General features: G+C 39.2%; 1 protein-coding gene across 4 annotated transcripts in view; it reads right to left on the bottom strand.

Annotated features, from left to right (window-relative positions):
• The window catches only part of LOC108087238 (sex determination protein fruitless), a 97,335-nt gene that overhangs the window by 55,001 nt on the left and 23,854 nt on the right, over positions 1-18,480 (bottom strand). The window contains exon 1 of one of the 4 annotated variants that reach the window (XM_017184531.2): positions 3,887-4,133. The exons of the other annotated variants lie outside the window; for them this stretch is intronic. Within the exon in view, the coding sequence (XP_017040020.1) occupies positions 3,887-3,894 (8 nt within the window). The 5' untranslated portion in view covers positions 3,895-4,133. Of the gene's footprint in view, positions 1-3,886; positions 4,134-18,480 lie in introns of those variants that run through there. 4 annotated transcript variants of the gene reach the window in all.

Here is an 18,480-nt window from a genome sequence, read left to right as displayed (position 1 = left end):
TTAAGCCACAAGACTTCAACCAAGAATTTAAACGAAAATTAAGAAAAGTTTTTATTTCACAGCTCCAATTATTTGTGTCACATTAGTTCTATATATCAGTGTTCGAATCGAAGAATAACCAAGTTATAAAAATATATATTTAACGAAAAACTTAAAAAATATGAGACCATCTCCAAAATGTCCTGCTCACATACTTAAGCCACCTGGAAGAAAATGGTTGAAAAAGTTAAAATTTGCCCAATATTCCTTATAATTTTAATAAATTTACTTTAATATTGAGTGGGGTGACCTTTCTGCTTAAGAACAGCGGAGCAACGCTTTGGCATTGAACCCACAAGACGTGCGCACTGTTGAGGGGTGATTTTCTTCCACTCTTCCTGCAAAACTCGCCACAAATCGTTTTTATTTGCTGGTTTTTTTTGGCCAACGACTTGTTTAAGAATTCCCCACAAGTTCTCTATAGGATTCAAGTCGGGACTCTGCGGTGGCCATTGCAAAACTTTGATTTTCACTTGGCTAAACCACGACTTGACTATCTTGCTGGTGTGCTTCGGGTCGTTGTCCTGTTGAAATATCCAGGCAAGTGGCAAATTATCGGCATATTCTCCAGATAAATTGTTAATAAGGATGTCCCTGTACATTTCGCCGTTCATAATGCCTTCTATCTTCACTAGGGGACCTACGCCCGATGCGGTGAAACAGCCCCAGACCATAATCGAAGCGCCCCCGTGTTTAACGGTCTTCTTCGTGTATTTGGGGTCCAATTGCTTGTTGGGAGGACGTCGTACATATGGTTTACCATCACTCCCAAAGACATTAAACTTGGATTCGTCGCTCCAAACAATCATGTTCCAAAAATTGGGACCTTTTTGAAAATGCTCTCTGGCGAATTGAAGGCGCGCTTTAACATTTTTTTTGGACAGCAATGGTTTTTTTTGGGCAATGCGTCCATATAACCCGAATTCATTTAACCGTCTTCTTATGGTCTGAGCTGACACATTCACGCCATAATCTGCCACCATTTGACCTCTGATTTGCGTCGATGTCAAGAACGGATCGGCTTTACTGATTTTGGCAATCCGTCTATCGTCGTTTAAAGTGGTTTTTCTGGGCTTTTCACGTGGAATATTTTCCCAGGTTCCATGTTTCTTATAAAATGTAATGGCATTTCTGACTTTGCCACGCGAAAAATGTAAAGTCTTACATATTTGTAGAATACTTGTGTTTTTTTCGTAATATTCCCATATTAGCTTTCTTTCGGCCGGATTTGTATTTTTATTTTTAGCCATAGCGATCAAATTGTTTTGGGAAACGTATTTAGTATTCAATATTTCAGTTTAGAAAATAAATAGCACAACTTTCCCGGAAAAATCACAAGTTTGACGATTAAAGTTTAAGGTGGCTTAAGTATATGAGCAGATCGGAATGCTCCTTTTGGCAATTTAGTCAATTTTTTGGGAACCCCCGAATTCCTACTTGTCATTTTTTACTGTGATCAGCTGCTTAAATAACAATGTTGCAAAATGTAAAAAATTTCACGCCAAAATAAATATCTTCAAAAAAGTTATTAAGAAAACAGTCTATGGTAGTTGCAGTGGCTTAAGTCTATGAGCACCACTGTAGACGTGACTTACAAACTAAATGCGCTCGCTCAAGGTTAAAGCAGTTTATTTGTAAGCCAACGGCAAAAAACGAAACTGAAAATTGAAAACGCCGAAAGAATCTCGCGAAAAAAGTTGAAGTTGATATTTGCCGATATTGTTTCTTTTTTGTGCGAATAAAGATTTTAGCTTGTGTGTGTTTGCTGGTGAATCGTGCGTTTCAGAACTATAAAACGTTTGGAGGTTTTTATTCAGTCGATCGATACACACTAGGGTAGAGTTTAGGTCTTAAACTTTTGACCGTACATTTGGAAAATTTGTAATAATGCCTACAAATTTTTTTAATAAAAGAGATTAAAATATCTCGAATTCCTACCTTAAAATCTTGAAATAGAACATTATTTTCATTTATTAAATAATCACAGATAATGTATTTTTTTAGTAATATAATGATAAGCAAAGTCAATTGAAGAGGAAAAGGACTTAAGCTCACAAACACCAATAATGTTGATTAATCTTGAATAAAGCTTATATTTTTATTGTTTTCATTGTTTTGTTTTTATAAAACGCACGGCAATGTTGAAATGGATATATCCCCTATTGTACGGCAATTTGAAGGACCGATCAACTCCATTGGGGCGTGTTGGCAATGCCAACGAAAAGTGCCATAAGGTTCTCAATTGATCCGACTGCAATATCCGTTAATAATACGCATCTGGGATCTATTGTTGGAGCTGGTGAATTGATTGCCCGAGTGGCTTTTGTGCGCGATAAAATGGGAGACAATTAATTAGCGGCCAAGTCCGCAGCGTATCAATGCGCGCTAAAAGAAAAATCGTGTTGCAAAATAAACAAATGATTCAACTTTAACCTGACCCTGCATGTCTGTCACAGATCGGCAGCAGCTGCTGTTTTTATTCCGATGACATCATTCCAAAGTCTCGGCGATAGTGTCTCAGATACCCGGGCCATTTGTTTTAATCGCAGCCAAAACAAAAGTGTTTAAAATGCAATAAATTGCAATGCGCTCAATTGACCAAAAATGTGCATTTGCATTGATTTCGAGTGCAATCCGATATAACCCACCCACAAGTTGCACCCACCCACGCTTTCAGTAAGCCAAAGCTGTCAAAATATCAGCTGCAACTAAATTAGTGAGCCTGACAAATGCCAAACAAGTTGTTGTAGGTGCCACAATTCAAATTATTCAATTAGCATGCATTGCGTATTTTCATCTATTTTCAAAGACGACGTCACCACGGTTTCTAATCTTTCAGATAATACACTGAAAAGATCAATGTAACAAAATCAAAGTTGTTCTTTGAAATAATGTGAAATGTTAATAATGATTGAAAGGAATTAACGTTTAAATCAACAATGGCTTTAAATGGCTTATATTTATAAAACAACTGTACCTATTCTATAAAGTAATATTTTCATTCAATATTTTTCGAAAGAATCTTGCTTTTTATTCTGAGTGTGGATTTTCTGCTGTGCTTTTGCTGCTGCTCCTATTAGCCAACACGATCGAGTCGCGTTTGTCCTTCACAAGCCGTTGACTAAATTGGCTTTGATTTGGCAGCGGGTTAGCGGCAGTTACTTTGACCATATGGGCGCGAGCAGACGACTTACCAATCTTTAATGGCTTTTGCGAAAAATAAAAAATCGATAGATAAAATGGGAAGCAGAACATGGCGAAAAAAATCAATTTTAAAATGGCAGGGCGCGCCGCGGCAGATACTTTTGGCAATTAGCAATAGTTGGATACTAAAACACAAACACTGACAAACAAGCGCAAACATCGATCGCCATGGTAGAGAGCGTGGGATAATTAATACACCGAATTCCATCAAACCCGAACATTTGCAATAAAAACAGCGAATTCGATGAGTAATTGGCTAGATCGCAGATGCCCTTGACAGTGCCTGTATTCCATCTTATTCTCTAATTTATGGCTTAACATCTACTTCAAAATCGCTTTATCGCTAATAAACATATATTAGGGAGCTGTGAGCTTGATCAGATAAAGTTAATTGTTTAAATATACTTCTGCGCAATTTCCTGGAATTTATTTAAGGAAGTGAGCAAACTAGTTAAATTTATATTTGTAAATAAAAACCAAGCTTGATTTTGATTTTTTAAGGATCAAGATACTTAAAATTGTAAATCCCTTAAATTAATTCAATTAAATTGCTGTTAAAAGGTTGGATCAAATCGACTTTGATTAAGTCATCTTAAAACTATTTATCATAAAAATGTGTGAAGATAATTATCAGTGGACAAACCTTGTCATTTCCGCAATAGAAAGGTAGATTGAGCACTATAACATTTGCACTGCGTTTGTGGTTGGACAAAGTATCTATCGGTATTTCGATTATTCGATTATCTAGAGTATGCAGCTGTATCTTTCAAGTTCAACTTCCACATTGATGCGTCGAGGCATTTGCTGATGATATTTTCTGCGATTGTATCTCACACACTTTGTAGCCAGCACTCGCGCACGTTCTCAGTTTGGAATTCCTTTGTGCAAATTATTACACAATGCCTGATGAGCCCAAACACCGAACCCGTAAACGGAAAAATATACGAAAAGAGAGCAGTTGATAGACTGGTTGAGGTTAAAACGGTAACCCTCCGGAGCCCTCAAAGCGAACCGCATCAGTTCGAACCGACTGCCAACTGTCCCAGCTTAGATTCCGAATCAGACCCAAAACACGGATACAATACACCAATCCGTTCCGATCCGATCCCTTGGCGTGTCGTCCAAGTAAACAAAATAAATGAAATACTATAGAGGCGAAAACTGAGCAAAAATATAAAGAGGCGGACGACTCGTTATGCTATTTCTTATACCCTGGCAGAGGGTTGAACGGTTGAGCTTAGAAGTTCAAAATCAGAGGACTTTCTCCTTATAAAAATAATCTATAAAAAGCCTTCCTCATGGGAACTATCTTTTATGCTAATGTTCACCTGTTACTAATCAAGAGAGAAAAAAACTTTGTAAGCATAACAGTTAAATATAAAAATTGTGACGAAATCAAAGTAAATTGCTAATAAACACTTGTACCAAAAAATATTAAGTTTCTTTCTAGGAAATATACAGGTGCAGATACTACCGATTGATACAGATACATGAACGATAGTCATAGTATTAAATGTTTTTTATAAAGCTACTCCAAATTTAAAAGAGCCAACGTTGATCAAGATCTATGTTATTTGGTGCAGTGTAAGGATTTCAAAACTTTTTAAAGGAACTTTTTATTAGAGAATTCACATCTTCGGTGATCTTGGCCACTTAAGATTTTATGATTTTTTCGGTGGATTCATTTTGCGTTGCCAAAATTCGGCGCGCTGACGGGACGGAAAGGGATGGGCAAAGCTTACAGCGCTGCTGCTGTCTCTATCTGTTTTCTTCAATTTTTTTTCTTTGCTTTTTTTCCGTTGCCGTGCGACATTTTGAGCGACGATCAAGGGCAAGTTGGACATGACGCTGCCGCGGTTGGCGTCGCTGCCTCACCCTTGAAGCGCTTACAGCGATCTTGCGGATGTATCTGTGGCCTGTATCTGTATCTGCAGCGGTATCTGTATATCTGTTTATATCGGTGTATCTGTATCTTCGAATAGGGTGTGTGTGCGTTTTGTGATTCTTTGGAGGGTTTTCGCTTTCAAACGAGCAATTTGCGAATTTCGTCGGCTGCTTATAAAATTGTGTATTTATTCCTCGTTCGCCGACGTTTGCCTGCTAACCTAGTAGCCAGCCAGCCAGTCAGTCAGTCAGCCAGCCAGCCAGCCGTCTGCTCTTTTTTTGTAAGTCTCGCTTTGTCTCGATTCGTTTGGTTTGGTTTGGTTCGGCTTCTTTTCGTATCATCCCCAGTGCCCTGTTCTGTTCCTCTTAGGAGTGCTTTTAATTCTATGGAATTGTCTGAAAATTAAGCACAGGAGGCAAGCACGGAACAAAAAAAACAACAAAGTGAAGAAAAAAAATGAACCGAAAAGAACCTTTATGAAATGTGCTCCTCACATGTTAGAGACATCGAAAAGATCGTAATAATGATGATAATCATCACCAGCTGATTTCCCTCCCGCTCACTCCCTATCTTGCCTCTCTGTCTCCCTTTTGTTTGTTCACCTTTTTGGTTTTGTCATTTATATTGCTTTGTGAATTTCAGGTTTTGCTTTTACAGAAATCATTCGAATTTGCATGAGTGAGATGATAATAGAGCCATATTGCATTACATTTGAGGGAACTTCTGCGATCCGTAATGGGGCAGATAATGGGTTTCTATTTAAATGATTACTGCGAATTCCTGGCTTAAATGGCTTCCCTGGAAGTCACGAAATCTGCACTTGACTTGAGGTTTTACCACATTTTTGGATCAACACCTTCAGAGTTTTTTTGTGTTCTCACAAGAAATTAATCTTAATTTTTCGGCTCACATTTTCTACTTTTAATTAACCCATTTCCTATCATCCCAATTTATCAGCATCAATTACTTCCACTTGTACATAATTTTTGTACTTTAACGGCCTGCGGGTAATTATCTGATGATCTCTTTATTTCTGTTGTTTTCTATAAATCGTTTTTGAATCCTTGATTTTTAAATCTGAGCGCAATAAATATCTTTTATAAAATTTCTATCTTTCTTTTGTATATGTTTTCATTACAACTCCCTTACTTTTCGTTAACTTTTTTGTTACTTTTAATTTATTTCATTTTGAGTTTTTAAGATCGCACTTTAACTTTCTTCAAGTCCTTTAACTGTTATTCCACTTTTTCCGTCAGGATCGGCTCATACTTTTGATTATCTTTCTGTTTCAGGCAGCAGGGCGCCACATGTTGCACTGTCGCATGTGTTGCGATTGTTCACAGTTCACGGTTTTCGTTGCTGATCGCATATTCACAACACTCGCAGTTGATTGTTTTCGTTAGGATCGTTTTTTTTTATCCTATTGTGTTTTTCGTGATTTTTGTTTTTAGATATTTGGTTCTTTTGTTGTTGGTTGACGAGCAATAGAAACGCGTGCCACAACGTTGCGGTTGCAGTTGTTTTTAGCGAGTGTTCGTTGCAAATGCTGCAAATAATGCTAAAAGTCTAAAAAGAACACGTCCAGCAACAACTTAGACGACGCGACGTCGCAGTCGCCGCTGGCGCAGCAGCAACAACAGCAGCAACAACAGCAGCAACAACAGCAGCAACAAAAGCAACATCGCCAGTTGCAGCGGTGAATTTCGCATGTGGCAAATACTGGAGTTGCACTCGCTCTCTCCCTCTCCCTCTCTTTCCTTCTCTCTCTCACTCTCTGGACCGCCCCTCTCACTCGCTCCGTTTGTGGAGCTCTCTTTCGCACACTTGCCATTAGAATGGGCTTAGTCTTAGATGGGGAACGAACGGCGATCGTTCTCGGCTTCGGGCCTCCCGAACGGCCCCCTTCTACGCCCCTGCCGCGCCCCCTTTTTTCCCGAATTGCCGGTTTCTGCAGCTGAGCAATGAAAAGCTGTCCCGGTGTCTGTGAGTATCTGTGTGTGCGTTAGAGATTCTCTGTTCTTGAGGCACATGTGCTCGAGGCACTTAAAGAAAATCTTTGTCATAAAACCTAAATACAAGATAAATGCTATGAGAATCTTTTTGATACATGTTTTATCATATTCTTCTGTGCTTTGTTTAAATATTTTGTATGAAAGCCACCCATGAAGCACAAAGGGATCGCATGTCCTTCCATTCCTTACTCATTTTTTCTTTCCGTGCACCTAAGTGGCTTTCAAAGTGTGTTCGCTGCTACTGACTACACACAAACAACACACACAAGCTTATCCGCACACATACTTTGCACTTGATTAGGGGAAGAGTGTACCATCAAATGCGTAAACTCTTGCAAAAAAGAGCCCACACAAAAGATAGCCTACGAGGATTCTAGGAAGCTTCAGGACTGTATTAAAAAACTGAGAGGGGGATCCAACAATAGTAAAAATACAAAGCAGAAATAATACATAACGTGTTGACAGATAAAAATATCCAGATAATTATCCTAAATAATTAGTACAATTTGTTTTATTGTTTTCTGCAAAAATGCAATAATATGTGATATAATTATGGTCGTTGGTAATAATAAATTTAATTATGTTAAAAAAATAATAACAAAATTTAAAAAAAAGCTTGCTTGATCCCTCCCTGTCTTTCAGTAACTACAATAAAAATGTGTGCAAAAATTTACGCGCCTGCTCTTTTCTGCTCTTCAGCCCTTTTTTTTAGACCCGCAGGGGATATATCTCCCGGTTGCTCGTGTAAAGCAATTTGAACGCCCAGCTGTATCTCACAGATACTTGCCGCACACAGATACGGCGAGCGATGCGGTAACCGCGATCGCACGCACTCAGCCCCGAATTCAAAGCCGAACGAACACAAACCTAGAAAAGACCCGAAGCATCGGCGAGCGTTGAAATTGCGCTAATTATTTGCGAGCTTTTTGCGCCCGAGAGAAAACCGAGAAGGCTTCTCTTACCTGCGGCAAAAGAGAAAGCCAAGCCGAAACGCTGCCGGCCAAAGAGATAAAAGATAGTTGATTTAATTTAGAGTTCGCTTTTTAACCCTTGACACGCGCCAGAAATCAGCCAGCCAGCCACCCACAGAAAGTTCGTAAATCAAGCCAACTTTAATGCGGGAAAATCAAAGTGAAAGGCGGGAAAGAAATGCCAGAAATGGAGAGGAGGCGGGACATTAGCCATCAGCAGTAATTGGCAAGGTCGTTTCGACGTTTGTCGTAATCACAGCGTTTGCTTTTAGTTTTCCTTTTTTCGGTTTTCGGCCAACAATGGAGAAAAAAAAACAACAGCAAAGACAAATGTTGACTTTTTGTCTGTTTTTTGGCAAACCGAATTTGACATTTCCAAACAGTACAATAAATACTGCTTTACTTTTAAATAAGTATGCTTTCTTTAATATTTTCCAGTGAAATGATTTTTTCAGTAACCGTAAATAAGATATTCACACATGTGACAAAATTTGTTATTAATTTTAGGCCAAGTTTATTGCCAAGTCACGATAATGTTTTTTAAGGTTCGTCAACCTGGAAAGTATTTTCCTAAAATTATTATATTGGCTAAGTATTTTAGAATTTTAAAAGAAATTTGAATCTTTTTTCTTGAAGAAAGAAAACATTTTATAAACTAAACACTAATTTTATTTTGACTAAAATCAAATTGACTTAAATTAATTGATTTGACTAATTTTGGCCCCATCTTATTTTAGATATCAATCCGTTGGCACAAGTTTTAAGCGAATGAAAGCGAATTCGTTTGATATTGTAGTTGGATTTGGTAATAAACGTGTAATTGGTTTTCGAGCCAAAGGCTAAGCGATTTGATTACGGGGTGTGTTCGTTCCCAGTCGGTGGTCACGGATCACACTGCGTATGTGCAATATGGATTTTGTTCGGGTTGCGAAATTGTTAGAATGGTTTTCGCCAAAAATTTTATTTGACTTTCAATGGGCTGAGAATTTCCACACATGTGTTTCGTTTTATTTAACAGCAACCGCGTATTAGACATTAACCATTTTTGCTTTACAAATAAACCCAAATAGATGCCCTAAATTTGGCCCAAAGTTGTATAAGAATCGGCACACAAACACCTCGAGAAAGTAGGGCGCCATCTGCCCACCTTACACCTTTCCGCCCCCCAAAATGAATGAAAACAATATGGTTTTTATCGCGGCGTGTTTTCTGTTGATTATAATGCAAATATTACACGCTGCGGTGATCTGTTTAATAGAGCACTATATGCGTAAATGTATTTGCTGGTTCACTCGTATAGATGGAATATGCCTTACAAAGTTCTTTGTTTACCAGCCGTCCCGTTTTCGCCTGTTTAGCTTTTGGCCAAATGCGCGTAATTTACTTAGCCCAATTTTCGCCATTTCCAAATAAAATTCTTGTTTATTCGAGTTATAATTCGCTTCGGTTGTTGAACCTCCATTAGGAAAAGGAAGCGTTTTAGTGGCTGTCACTTCTTTTCAACTTCAACTTCGGCTGAGGGCTGCCATCTCTACGCTCTCAATTATGTCACCCTCAAGTATTTCGAGCCGCTCATAAATTACGTTGAATGAATTTAATTGCCACGACGCATAAATCTAAAGCGCTTCAGTTGAGTTTTCGCCGAAAAACGAAGTGCCTGGGCTTGGCGCCGGGCAATTTATTAAAAGTATTAGGAAAAAATTAACACAAAGGCTGGAAAAATATGCAAACTGATGGTGGATGTGAGATGCGCTTTTACAAAATTTTAAAACTTGGGTACAGCAAATTAAACTGTACCCTTTTCTGGTTAGAGATATTAATTCCTTTGTAAATTTATATGTTCTTTTGAACCAATAGAAACTATTTTATTAATTATAATCTATTATTAAAGAATAGATCACAAAGCACTTATTAATGATGAACAGGACTGAAATATTTTAAATAGTTTATACTACAAGATCTTAAGTTCACCATGGCCTACAGAAAGGGTATGAGAGACCTGATGACGACGCAATGCATTGCGAATAAAAAATAGAGAACCCAGAAAAAATTCGCGCATTTGCCCTTGAAATAAATTTAAGTTTGCACAAAAAAAAAAGGGGAAAAAATGTGCGATTTTTTGGCTGCTTTGTTTCTGCCTCGATTTGGTTGCTCTTCTTTTTTTTTTGGGTTTTTTTTTTGTTGTCGCTTGACTTCTTTGTGTGTTTCATGCTGTTTGCATTTTGCTTAAACTTTAGATACACTCGAGCAGCTTAAACGCAGGAAGACAAGCGGCGACAAAATGAAATGAAATAGAAATAAATGTTTTAGTTTGCATTTGGAATGCTTTGCATGTAATTTAAAAACTGGTCTAGCGGGGCCCCGTCTCAAAACCTTCGGTCGATTCGCTAAGTTTGCCAAAATTATGCGCGACTGCCCTCGAACTCCCCACCGATTTACCCCCCTGTGCCCTCAGGTTATCGTAATTTATTGTAGACAGCCGAGGGGCAACAACAATTTGGCAAATACGGAAGTCTATATATCTCGCTGCGTTTTCAGCTTTATCTTCCACTCTTGGCTTTGTTTGCCTTTGTTTGAAATGTAATAAATTTCGGACCAAGTCGCAAAGTTGCTGCAAGCCCCGGCATCGAATCGATTTGTGTCCCTGGTTTTTATTTTTAATTATTAACTTGGTTAATGAATCTCGCAGTAGTCGAGCTGAGCTCGGATTTGAATTCGGATTTGGAACGCGCTGCATGAGAACAGCCTTCAAATCGCTGCTGACCTTTGCTATTTCGATTTTTGCATATTTCTAGCAACGCTTTCGGACCCACCAAAAACACTCAAATCAAATGAAATAAAATAAAATAAAATAAAAAAAGAGCAAAAACATGTTTGCATAAGAAGCGCAGGCGAATTTATAATTGCCGGCTCTTCGAAACTAGCTTAGTTCATTGATTCGCTCCCTGGGCGGATTGCGGATTGCGGATTGCGGACACCAGATTCCAGATTCCAGAATTTCTATTCCCAGCAAGTGGCTGGCGGTGCGGTGCATTCACCTCTTGCGTAATGAACACCAACAGCGCCACCAACGGAGTTAAGGACTGGACCAGGTCCGCAGCCTGCAGTTGCAGTTAGTCGCATCTCGGTGTTGCGAGTTTGCAGGCTGCCTTCTCCGTTCTGGGCTCTTCACCTGGACCTGGAGCTGAATCTGTAGCTGGAGCTGAATCTGTAGCTGTAGCTGAAGCTGGCGCGCAGCTGCGTTGCAGAAATTAGAATTAGAATTCGCCTGGCTCTCAGCGCGGCCCAAGTGGAGATGGCCCAGGCTGGAGCCGCTGATAAAGCCATGGACAAAAAGCCAACGCCAAAGTCGCAGTTTTAGATGAGCACTGCGAGAAAAGGCTTAAATACCCAGAAAAACAGCAAGAGAAATCTGTCAATATAAAATTTATCTCAGAGAATTTTAAACATCTTAAAACAACATTTTGAACAATAATTAAAAATCGTTTAATATTTTAAGATAAAACTTATGGTTCCGCAAATATATTTTAGTTAAAGCATATTAGTTTAAGTGTCTTAGTTGAGCATCTAATAACTTTGGATTTTTTGTATCATGAATATTTAGATTCTCAAGAAGACAACATTTATGTCCCCAAAATCCTTAATTTTTTTTTTATTGTGCATCCCCCGGCCGGGTAATTCCTTTGCGCTACAAAAATAATTGCAAATAAAATGCAAGCTGCCCCGCCGCTGCACCTGAGCAGGTGAGGTGAGGCCGAGAGGGGGGATAGTTGGGCCAAGAAGACATCTCTTGGCCAGCACCTGTGCGCCAAGGCGTTTAATTCCATACGAAAACAAACAGCCCAGAGAAGTGTTGCCCGTGTGCAGCAGCAAATGTTGCATGTTGCTGTTGCTGTTGCTGTTGCTGTTGCAATCCCTGTCCTCGGCCTGAGCAATGCGGCTGTTAAAGTAACAGCATCGAAGAGCCGTTATCAATATCTGGTTTGTCCACTCAGCGGGCGCTGCAGATGCAGCCCAGCATCAGCCACTCGCACATATAGCTATCCATATATGTGTATATATATATATATATATTCAGGGGAGTATCAAGAGGGGCGGTAGATTGGGCCAATGTACCTGAGTGGCAGCCACTTTCAGGCAGAGGAATGCGTTCAGCAGCAACATGGGGCTAGAAACGGTCCTAGGGTAACTGCAAATGTGGCCATTTATATAGCACAATAAACATTTGGCGTTCCCCGCTCTCGCATGAGTGCACTTGGCGAAAAAACTTAATAGCATATAAAAATCACACGACATTTCCTCGAAATCCAACTTTAAATTGGAAAAAGTTTTTGGACATTACAAAATGTAACAGCCTATATTTTTGATAAGCTTAATATGTTGTTAATAAAAGTTATTTTGTATAGTATAAAGCCTTCCAGTTTGTAAAACTTATTCCAGATTATAAAAATTAAATGGTATTAGCTGTAGATTAAGTTTTTCATTAAAAAAAACATTACTTAGTTTTTAGAGATACCCAAAATATTTTTATTACCACTTTTGATAAATTTTAAGAAGGCAAAACAACTTAGTAAGAGACTAATATTGCTTTCCTAAACAAGTTAAAATTCTGGAATGCTATATCTCTGTTTTTTATTTTTTTTGTAATACGTTTAGTTATTTATTTGCAGTGCTTCGGGTTCCCTGCAGTTTTTGTTCCTGCTCTGGAGTGTTATCCCGTGCCGGGGCTTAGTTAGCCAACTATTTCGACGCCCAGCGCTTTGGCCTGGGCTAACCAACGGTTCGCCTCGATTTTTTCTATTAAAATTACCATCAAGATTTACATTTCAGTAGGCAACAGGTTTGGGCCCCTTTTAGGCAAATGTGGGCAGCATTGGCCGCATCGGCGGCATGAGAAGACGAAGCAGAAGAAGAAGGAGCAGGAGCAGGAGCAGAAGAATTCTTTTAAGAGGGGCGGAGGGTTACGACCACGGCTAAATGCCTTGGCGGCCTCATCTGCCCACTCGCCACTCGGGCAGCGTCCAGAAACGCTCAAGTCAAGTGGAAAATTGCGGCTATTTGCGGTTGCTCCCATTTTGTCCGCGTTTAATGTCCATATTTAGCTGGGGGAATCAAGCCACGAATGAATGAACCACCAGATCAATCTGAACACAATGGCTATAGCAAATATAGCTTATCGTGGGCTGAGATTGGACCGACCAGCGTTTGAATTAACCAAAAGAAAATGGTAGGATTTCTATTTACTTGACCTTCTTCTTGGTGTTAAAGAAAAGCTCATTAAAATTGGCGGTAGAAAAAGTATTATCATTAAACAAAAAGTTACACCTTTGTGATAATTCTTAAGTTATTTTAACTTACTATTAAAAAAAATTTAAAATACTTTTACTACTTTAAAACGCACATTTTTAGAGTTAAGCGTACTTTTCCTTTGAAGCTGTATTGCCATTCACCAATGGCTCATTACATATCACTTAAAAAGTCAAATAAACTTGTAAGTAATTAGTTAACTAAGCTAACTACTGGTTTTTCCTTTCAAGAAAGCTCTTGTATTTTTATCGTTCATCTCTAATGAAAATTGACGCAACCCAAATTCCACCAAACCTTTGCCATTACCAATAAAGAAATAAAAGATTAAACTCTAGATAAACAATTCTAAAAGGTTGGCCAATAAAACGTTTAGGATCGTTTCTTCGCCAACAACAGTTAGGCGAAGAAGGCACAGATTGAATCTGGCGATTCATAATCGTCTCGAACAGAAGTTCCTGGCCAAGTGCTTTTCGACCGGCCATCTGCGAGCCAACTGGCTGTTGGCCATGTGCAGACGTCAATCGCCGTCTGGCCAGGCAATAAATTTTAATTTCATTTAACATTTTACAAGCCTTCAGAAGGCATAAACGGAAATTTAAAGCAGGTATACGGCCGAAGAAAATCAAATTGCTGCCCAACTAGGAAGCGAAATGCCACCATCCTTATGGCTCGCCATCCCCTTCGATTCCCTCGCATTTCTACGCATTAGGACAACAACCATTGGCCCAGTCAGTAAGGGGGGGTTTGGGGGAAAAGCAGAGGGGGCAGGATCCATCTAACAGCACAACGATGTATAAAACAATTTAAATATTGCCGCTGCACTTGCAACAACAACGCAGGAAAAGCGGAAAACTTGTTTCACGCACCGAAAATAAATCGCAAAGATCAAAACTTTTCGTAAGTTTTTAAAATGTTTAAAAAAAGTAATAGAAAAAAATATAATTTTATTTTGTGTTCTGATAATTTTTGGTCGTTTAAATTAAAACTTTTTTTAAGAACACAATAAGCTTTAACACATTGTTTTCGTCTAAAGGTCAAAAATAAAAGGTACTGTTATTTGATATTGGTTTTCTTTGAAAATTTTATATTAAATATTTTAATATTTTTTAATATTTTTCTGTGTAGATAAGTTCGCGGATGCATCTGCAATCTGAATCGGCCTGCCGACGCTAATCTTCATCATCCCATTCGCATGCTCATCATCGAGTTCGTCAACTGTGTCAGCTATGGGCAACCTAACTGCAATCGGGATCGAGTCGAAGCGTTTGGGAAAGTACACATAAATATATTTCCAATCATAAAGGCGTCTCCAATGATATTTACTTTAAGGCTTTGAACTTTAGCCCATCTACCTCTTTAAAGAATTTCATTTGTAATTCAGCTGTCGACAACAGTTAAAAAATGTAATTTACAAAAGACAAGCCTTCTAAAATATATCTGTAATGCATTTAGTATGAATTACTATTAATTAAATGCCATAATCGGCAGTAAATAAAGTTTTTTTCCACTGCAGAATCAGGGACTGAAGCTGGAGCCGAGGTCCGCGAAGAAGCGGAAGATCAACACGCATGAGCCCATGAGCCTGGGCATTAGCCTATGTCTGGTTGTCCACTCTCCTGGCCAGCGCCATGTTCATTTAAATCTACAACTTTTGGAGGGACAACTTGACTTCGGCTGCGGCTGCGACTGGAAATGGGAATGGGACTACAACAACAGCACTCCAAAAGGGAGTCGAAGGGGGAAGCGTTTGCCATGTGAGAAAATTGCGCACTTGAGCAGGCCCAACTCGCAGCTTCAGCTTCAGCTCTTCCTCTACGCTCCTCCACGCGAAACCTTCGGGCCTGGTCCGGTTCACTGCGATTGCCTCTTATATAAAATGAAAATTCCTCTAACAACAAATGTTTGTCCATCCACAGGCGAAGGCACAGCCACATCCTCGCCCATGCAGTGAGAAAAATCTGTTAAGTCTTTCAGGAAATCTAAACTAATTTATACTTATTTATTTATATAGAAAAATATAATTGACAAAATGATTAAGTTTCTTTAAAAATGCAAGAACTGCTGTAAAAATCTTTAAATTAAAAGATACAAATTCATTAAATATTCTTAATGATATTAGTTTAGTAACCTATGGACATGTTATTCCTCATCTGTGTTTTAAAAAATCCAAATAAATCCAAATAACTAAATTAGATATAATCCTTTCGAATAATTTGCTACTGTTTGTGCAACGCTTCCTCACCGTTTTATCGGCTTTGAGCCAATTTTCCCCGAGTGTGGAGGCATGCGAGTGAATGGCCGCAACCTGGGGCAAGTGAAGCCAATGCGCTTATCTCGAATTCATTATTGAAATACTCGTCCCCCCTGTTTTTTTTCCTTTTTTTTTTTGCCTCCCAAGGAAAGGCCCTAGAAAAAAGTAATCGGTTGGGGCGGGGAGGCCAGCTAACGGTAAATGGCAAGGGATCAGGCAACATCTTAATGAAAATTGAATTTTATGTTTATTACGCAGTGCAAACACTTTAGCTTAGCTGGCAGCCAGCCCTGCACATAACCTTTGAGTGCGATCCGCGGTTGGAGTCCGCTGGCCAGAATCTGGCCGGGAAACCAGAACTCGGACCCTAGCTCTCGATTTGGCCAACATCTTTTTGGGGGAAGGGAAAAAAGGGGGGAAGACAGATAGAAAGAGCAAAGAGGACTCGAAACAACGGCAACATGTTTGCCTGATAAATGAAATAATACTAATGGAATCCAAAGGGGAAGTAATCCATTTACAACGAACTGATGATGCACTTGCAACCTAAAAGCTTTGAATAGTATTACTAGAATTTATAATTACTACGTTATTAAAAAGTCATATAAATACGTTAAGTTTGGGAATCGAATAAAGCATTGGTAGACTTGAAACAATAATAACATAACAACTATTGAATAATTTTTGATTTATTTTAAATATTTCCATGTAAATTGCTTTCTAGCGTTAAAGAATATTTCTATTTTTCCAGTAACTGCTGATCAATTTTTCTTTTACCCTACAAAAGTGTCCCCCATATCTCATCCAAACTTTCTTCACCATATGAGGCTGCAATTCGCAGCATCAGGTTGCGGCGATCGGAGCCCTGCGCTCCATGGAGTGGATTGGATTGGAGTGGAGTGGAGTGGGATTGGCTTTTGTGGGATCCCACCACTTCGACCTCAACCTGCCTGTCCAACTGTCATGACAAAGTGAATGCATCCTCGGAAATTCGATTAGCCTGGCATACCTGGCCGAAGTCAAGGGACAGCGACATTCTGAATCGGCTGGCCGCAATCCGCGATCCGCCGACGACCGGCGACCAACCACCGACCATGGGCCACATGCAACTAGGAAGCAAAATGATCTGGCCTGCCACCAGCAACAAAAACAAAAACAACAGCAACTGCAACAGCAACAACAGCAACAACAGCAACACTAGCAACTAGCAACCACCAACCAGCAACAAGAACCGCTCAAAGACCTTGGTATGGGGCCAAAGCCCATTGCAGCCAACAAACGGACACTACGGTGAAACCTAGTTAATACCAACATTAAAAGGTAATATTTTTAATGAGATTAGGTACAGCAAGTCACAGATTATGGTGTTGGAATATAAGAATTTAGTTGTCCGATTTAATGTAAAAAAAAAAATAGTTATGCAGTTTGAAATTCTTTCTCAATATTACTCAATTTTAAGTAATAACAATTAAATAAATAACAAAGACAATACTCTTTCGTTTTATGTTTAATATCAAACAATTTAAATTAAAACATTAATTCTCTTTAGGAAAGTTTGCCTGTGGATGCAACGGCAACCTGCCACACGCGGCCTACGTAAGTGGTAAGATCGCACACAGCCGCAGTTGCAGCCTCTCCAAGGATGGCAGGCGAAAGGTGGGCAGGTTGGTCGCTCGGTTTCTTGGTTGCCAGGTAGGTTGGATGGAAGGTAGGTCCATCCATGTGGGACGCCTTCATGCTGATGCTCCGGCTGCTGCTGCTGCTGCTGCTGCGGCTGTGCCTGCCATGCCCCCAAGTTGTTGCATTGATTTAGCAAACATGCATTTTTATAGCCTTACAACGCGCCCAGCTAACAGCAACAGTAACAACGGCAACAAGTTTCTCTATTATTTATTCCAAGCTGACGGGCACAACACACTGCCAACAATCTTATTTCGAACTTGTTTTAAGGTTAACGAAAAGATTTCAATTAATGTTTATTTATATAAACTTAAATAAAAACATAACCTTAAACTGGAAAAACTAATTTTTCTTAGTTAAATGATTATTTAAAGTAACATTCTTTCTTGCAATTTTTTAATTAAAGTAGTACTTCCTTTAGTAGCAGTAAAGCAATAAAATCTATATTTACATTGCAAAACAATTTCAGAAACCCATTCCTAGTAATTAATTAAAAAACAGTAAAATCTATTTACCCTGGAATAACGACCTTTTTCTAAGTGTGTGTACCGCCTTTAAGGCATTTTGATGTCCATCCCTGTCTTCGGCTCCTCCCTTTCTATTTCCCGTCTCCATCTCTCTTTCGCCGCTGATTATTTTGATAGCACAGGCGCACAGCTGCAGGAAAGTCGCCAATTCTGCGCATGCTCAGCAGCATCCCCAAACCACCGAACCACCAAACCCCCCAATCCTCCCGTGCAACGGATTAAAGTGTTATTAATGTTTATTACGGTCGAATGAGTTTTAATGTTCGGCGAGGTTATCATTAAAATGTTGTTAAAATTTGAATACCACGTGAGAACAAACAGAGCTCGATCTGCAAGTCTCCTCTTTTCTTTCTCTCTCTCTCTCTCTGGCTTTTTCGCTTTTGGCCTGGTCAAAACCAGGGGCCAAGTTGCAAGTGGCAGAGCAGGAAGAGCATGTACTTTATTTTGATTGAAGCTGCCATGGAATTTCTTTTGTGTGTTCGTAGAGATTTTTTAATGATCGGTGACAGGATTATTAAAGTCATTAAGCGACCACTGGAACACGCAAAGAAATCAAGTGGATTTTCGTGGGAATTTATACTAATGTTTAAATTTAATAGCAGAA

This window comes from Drosophila ficusphila, unplaced genomic scaffold (assembly GCF_018152265.1).
Source record: "Drosophila ficusphila isolate 14025-0441.05 unplaced genomic scaffold, ASM1815226v1 contig_791, whole genome shotgun sequence".
Lineage (NCBI taxonomy): Eukaryota > Metazoa > Arthropoda > Insecta > Diptera > Drosophilidae > Drosophila > Drosophila ficusphila.
The sequence above is the reverse complement of the archived record's forward strand: the minus strand, read 5'-3'. Positions and strand labels throughout refer to the sequence as shown.